Here is a 6,047-nt window from a genome sequence, read left to right as displayed (position 1 = left end):
CACTGATAGCATTTTCTTTACAAAAAGCATTGATTTCGTGGCGGAAAGCTAAAGGTTTAATTCCAAAGTTATCTGATCAAAGAGATTTCAGGGAGCGTTTAAAGTTTTGCCAATTGTCAAAGAAGTAATTTTCGTCAAAGCCAAGCTGCTAAACCTTCACCGTCCTTCAAGTCTCTCTCCCTAAACAATCCAAGGTTTTCTCTTTAAGCAATGGAAGACAATGATTACCAGCACCAGTCTATTTGACAGCTTTCTTCACACTTACTGCTCCCTTACGGACACCAAACCCTGTGGTTGTGTCAACTTAAGCCTTTAATAGCTTGCACTGGTACGAAAGAAACTGACTGCTTCCATTTCTTCTACTGAAAGGACAATGCCAACTAAGTTCAGATGGAAATTCGGAGCATACAACTACAGTTCACGGTCTCACCCTATATAAGCAGGCAGCCCAATCCTAAATGCACACATGGAGGACAGTAATTATGTTCTAGACAGGAAAATCACAAGACCAGACAAGGTTTTACAGAAGCAAATTTAAGTCCTACTCAACCGGTACCAGCTTATTTCAGATGCAACATGGCTAATCTCAGTTAAAATCTTTCAACCTTCTCTTCAGCACATCCAAGGACTTCTTCCGAGCACTCTGCACCATGTTTCTACTCGAAAGGCTCCCAAACAGACTGTCAGGAGCATCCCGAAACTTGTCGCAGATGATGGCTACCTTCTTGTGGTCCAAGGACGCATAACTCTTCTCCCTGATCACAGCGTTCATGAAGCTCTCGGCGTGGTTGCTCAGCAGAAGATTAGTCAGCTGCCTAATCTCGACAAGGCAATCTTTAAAACTTGTTTCCTTTTTAAGGGCCGACAACCCAGTGGTGTGAAATCTGTCTTCTGCAAACTCCTCTAACAGTTTCAGGTCAATGTCAATACCTACAACCGCATTGATGCTCAACCTTTTCACCCTGTCGCTGAGAAGAACTGTTATTATGGAGTCTGAGATGTGGCTGAGTGAACCAGAAATGACCTTGAAGAGGGCCTCTTTTGGCAGAATCAGCTGTGCAGTCGATACCACCATGTCAAGGTAGATGAGCACTTCATTCATGTAGTCATTTGCATGTTCTGGAGTTTCCTCTGTTGTCCAATCGATGCTGGTCAGCAGCAGCATGAATTCATCAATTCTGGAATTGGCCGAGGTTATTAATCCATTGAACGCTGCGTTTTGGGAGGCCTTGAGCACAGCCCTAGCAGTCAAACCAGAATGAGGCTTCCCAAGCAGCCGTTTAGGAAGTCCACAAAGTTGGGCAGCATGCAAAAGGAACATGTCACATGACCGCTCAAGGATGGCAATATTTCCTGCAATCTGTACCAGCTGTGCGATTTCCAAACTACCATTATGTATCAACTTCAGAAGACCGTCATTTAGTACCTCAATTAAAAGCTTGTCTAGGTATCCTTTCACCACATCATAGGAGTTGACCACTACACCATATGACAAGTAGCTTACCAAATCCTCAATGAAGGAACGGATAATACGGCAAGCACCGGGAACTGATGAGGAAAATGGCGCAACATATGGCAAATCCGGCACTGCGTGAATGGGTTCAAGTTGACATGCTGCAACATTCATGTTGTAGTCATTTTCCTTCTCTATAACCATCCTTTCATGCGAGTCCTTAGCAAAGACACCTTGTATCTGCTTCCGACAATCTGAAACAAGCAGCTCATGATATCTGTCCCTGTTTTTGTCAAGAACTTCAAGCAAAGATGTGACTTGATACCCATACTTCTTCATGGTTGCAGCTAGAAGAGAGACATAATCTTTTACAAGGAGGTGGTGGTTAGCTGCATCCATGAGTGCAAACTGTTCCTCTAGAAAAGAGGTGACCTTAGAAATAGATGCCTCCCACATTGTGTCAACCTGGCTATCAGATAGAAGTCCCTCTGCAGTTCGAAGAACACGGTTTTCAACAATAAAAAATCCAGCTACCTGAGCAAGGAAGTGCTGGTGGGACTCGAGGAAGGGTTGTGTTGTAGAAATTTGCATGTCCAAGTTAAGCTGCATGAGCCTGTTACTGTAGTAATATTCTCGAAACTTGTCCCCAAGGCCAAGGGATATGTGGATGTTGTATGCTCGGTATACTGGAGTAAGATCAAATTCTAGTGTTGACTCTTCATCTATGTACTCCAGATCCAAGGCATAAGCATGCTCATCAAACCCCCCACGACTACATTCTTCTGCTTCCCTCTGCCAGGCACGCATTCGCTCATCTTTCTGACGATCCAAAGAGGCCTGGCGTATCGAGGCCTGTCCAATCTCCATTGCAAACTTTCTGATATACACAAGCCACTCATTAAACTCATTGGAAACTTTCTTCTCGATGTACAGCTTCATCATCGGTATCTTTTTCTGAACAACATTTTTAAGAAGCTTCAGAGGAATATTCTGCAGGTGGTCCTTCTCAATCAGCTCCAAAGTCTTCAGCACAGTGTGAAACTTGCCTTGGGCAATGTCCCTGTTGCACGACTGACACAGGCTGGTGACCTGCAGACAGATCTTCAATGTTGCAAGCGCTTCCCCAACATTCTTATTCGCCGCATACAACTCGAGAAGCTCATCGAGCTTCAGAAGCAGGGCACTAGCAACCTCCTGCAAGCGCAGATTCTCACCCGACAGCGCGCCCTTGAGCTCATCAGCATCGACCAGCACCCCACGCAGCTCATCGACCGCGAGGATGAATTCCTCATAGTGAAGCCTACAGAGCTCCTCGATCTCAACCTCCTTCCTCTTGGCGATACCCCTGAGGTTGTGGAAGAGAGCCTCAGGCCTTCCGGATTCAAAAGCATGCCGCACAATGGGACCCAAATCCTCGTTATTGGAGACGAAGCCAACGAGAGCCGTGCCGATAGCAGCATCCCCACTCTCCACAGGGCTCCTCTTCTTGGTCTGCGCAGTCATGGTTCAACTGCAAAACAAAATGGAAAATGGCCATTTCATCCAGATTTATGAGAAGATTTGGAGCTACAAATGCTGGGCATGTGAACTACGGAGAAGTAGAGGAAATTAACAATTCACAAACTGATTTTCTTGGAGAAGCCAAAAATAACAAGCATTTGTTTTAAATTTCCTGAAATCAAACAGCTATTAGTATGAGTTTAGGCCTTGAGGGTAACAGGACACCAAAATACATGGCGGATTCCTTGGCGGCTCAGGATGCAGGCGGAAACAGACGTAAATGTTGAAAATAGATGTGTGACCTGTGAACTAAAATATTGTAATACATTCCAGATTGAGTTGGGGAGAAATGGTGAAAATATGCTGTAGATTTATGTGACTGTGACTTTTTGGCTTGCCATTTCTGCCATGTATTTTCAAGAGCAATCGAAATATGGTTGAAAAATATCAATGGCAACCTGGGCACGTCACACCGATGCCTACTAGTTCTAGAATGTAATTCACTATTTTCTATGTTCATACGAGTGACTGGATATGATACAATTTACACGAGGTTGAGCTTCTGTGTACCCTTCGAATAATTATTCATGGTGAAATCTGAAGGTGAATAGCAGCTAGCGTACAAATCAGAATGCGAAGCTAGCGGCGGTGGTAATCCTGCGACCAGCGCTGTCCCAATTGACGGCCCTAGGAACGGGGGCCGGGGTAGGCCGGGAAAGGCCTCGAGGAAGAGGGATCTGGCCGGATTCGATTGATTCGCGGAGAGAAAAGTAGGGTAAAGAGAAACGTAACGGCAGTAACCCGAACAAAGCAGAGCAAAGCTAGGGCTTGCTTACCCAAGGAGAAGAAGCCTTGCCGGCCTGGGTGTCGGTGCGGCGGAGGGTCGCCGGCCGCTTCGAGGGTCGCTCCGGTGGCAGGAGGGGGGAATGAAGCTAGGCGACGCCGGATTCGGCGGCGACAGGTTCAGGAGTAGGACGGACGAAGCAAGGGGGAGGGGGAGGGGGCCGGCGGCAGACGGCAGCGGAGGACAGGCACGGGTGACAGCCAGTTTTTTTTGCTCTCGCAAAACCCGCTTCGCTAAATCCGCGGCGCCAGCTTTCCGGCTCCGTCGGCTGGCTCGCTAACTCATCCCCGGCATGGGCTGGCAGCCCAGGGTTTTTTTCTCGAGAAAACGCCCGAACACAAAGAACGCCACGGCCCAACAGCGGGAGCTCGCTCGCCCTGCCCCCAAACGCCTCGCCAGTTCGATCGGTTGAGCAAGTGAACCGGTTGACAGTTGACTTTTATTAAAAAAAACAAAATTTTGATACAAGTTCACAAAAAATAAAAAAAGTTTGTGAATTTGGAAAAAGTTCACAGATATGGAAAAAAATGTTCAAAAATTAGAAAAATACTTCATGGGTTTGAAAAAGTTCATGATTTCAAACATGTTTGTGAATTTGAAAACTTGCTCATGAATTTGACAAAATTTGCGGATTTAAAAAATGTTCATGAAATTAAATAAAATTTGTGAAATTGAAAAATAATCACAACTCTGGATAAAATTCTTTGATTTCTGAAAGTTCGCGGATTTATAAAAGTTCACAAATTCAGAAATGTGTGAATTTGAGAGATGTTTATAACTTTGAAAATTGTTCACGAAATTGGAAAAGATATCACGAATCCAAAAAGTTCAAAATTTTAGAAAAAACTTCATGAATTTGAAAAAACTACTAATTTAGAAAAGGAGAAAAATAAAAACATAAACAACGGAAAACAAAAGATAAAAGACCGAACAAAGAGCCGACAAAAAAAAGGGGGAAATGGTTCAAAACTTCACAAAGCCATAAGTGTGCCAATATTATGTTACGAAGCCATTACAATGATAATAGTGATATAAGATGGGTCAGCCCATTTTATGTGGGAGGGATCATGTATGTGCGTCACTTGGTGAAAACGCCTAGAAGTGACGTTTAAGGCACCAAATAAGGTTTGAGAGTAACCTGAGGGCAACAAATGGCGACAAATTTGCTTAAAAAATACCTTGTCGGCGTTTTCGGAATGGGGGTACCCAGACTTACCTGCCTGCGGCCCAACGCGTGGCACCGTCGACGGCCCGGTATGGCCCGGTTACAAGACTCTGCCAGTAAGACCCTCGCAAGGGCCCCCGGCCTCGCGAGGCAAAGATGCCAAGACCTCCCGAGGAGCGGACATTTCTATGCAGGTACCCCTCCTCACAAGGCTTGCAATGACGTGAGTCGTGACAACCAAGGCCAGGCGGGCGTTAGTGGGCGCAAAGGGGGGGCAATTTTCTCTTTGTTGCTAAGGAGGCAAGGACAAGCGCGGGTTCCCAAGGGATCCCCCAAAGATTTTCATTCCGGGGCAACAAGACCAAGACCACGAGCCCGATAGGACGGATGTCATCGTTGAGCCCACCACTGCGTCATGGCCAGAAGCTTGCAGGCGAAGACCACCTTTCGCCGGGATAAGATGTACCTCTTGTCCCCTTTCAAAATTGGCCATTGTGAAATCCCTTATTGCCTAAGCTATGAGTGAAGAGGACCAAGGCCACTATAAATATATGTTAGTCTCCACCATAGAGAGGGGTCAATCCATTCTCTCCCTTTGAGCCCTCGCGAAGCAGCTCACCCACTATACTAGTTTATTCTCAATCCCCTCGTGAGGCCAATCCACCACAAAGCAGGAGTAGGTTTTACACCGCAAGATGGTTCAAACCTGGGTAAATCGCCGCGTTCATTCCTTCCCCACTCGCACGAACTCAACAAGGCCAAGCCCTGAGGCGACGAGCTTGAGGGTAGCTAGGCAAGGTCTTCGCACATGCCCTAGAATTTGAACCTTGTTGGTAACGTGGAGCCCCGATTCCGACATTTGGTGTGCCAGATAGGGGCGTGTCGAAACTCCCGTCCGCTTCACTTCGTCCCTGCTTCATCGCTCCCATGGCCGACGCTCGTCGAGTTCGCGCCGAGCTTCGGGCCGCTCGTGTCGCCCAGATGGTGCCCATGGGCCGCGGTGTTCCGCGTCGCTCTACTTCTCCCGCAGCTAACGCTGCCATCGACCTTGCTGCTCATGAGCAGCAGGACTCTTCGTTGTCGCC

At 46.8% G+C, this 6,047-nt stretch overlaps 1 protein-coding gene across 1 annotated transcript; it reads right to left on the bottom strand.

The window, feature by feature from the left end:
• Nucleotides 1-332: 332 nt before the first annotated feature.
• On the bottom strand, nucleotides 333-4,034 carry LOC123190360 (exocyst complex component SEC15A). Its single transcript, XM_044602989.1, has 2 exons — nucleotides 3,790-4,034; nucleotides 333-2,963 (listed from the first exon to the last, which is right to left on the bottom strand). The coding sequence occupies exon 2, from the start codon at nucleotides 2,954-2,956 to the stop codon at nucleotides 587-589; it is 2,370 nt and encodes a 789-aa protein (XP_044458924.1). The 5' UTR covers nucleotides 2,957-2,963; nucleotides 3,790-4,034; the 3' UTR covers nucleotides 333-586.
• Between the last annotated feature and the right edge of the window lie 2,013 nt (nucleotides 4,035-6,047).

This window comes from Triticum aestivum, chromosome 2A (assembly GCF_018294505.1).
Source record: "Triticum aestivum cultivar Chinese Spring chromosome 2A, IWGSC CS RefSeq v2.1, whole genome shotgun sequence".
In the NCBI taxonomy this organism is placed as follows: domain Eukaryota; kingdom Viridiplantae; phylum Streptophyta; class Magnoliopsida; order Poales; family Poaceae; genus Triticum; species Triticum aestivum.
The sequence above is the reverse complement of the archived record's forward strand: the minus strand, read 5'-3'. Positions and strand labels throughout refer to the sequence as shown.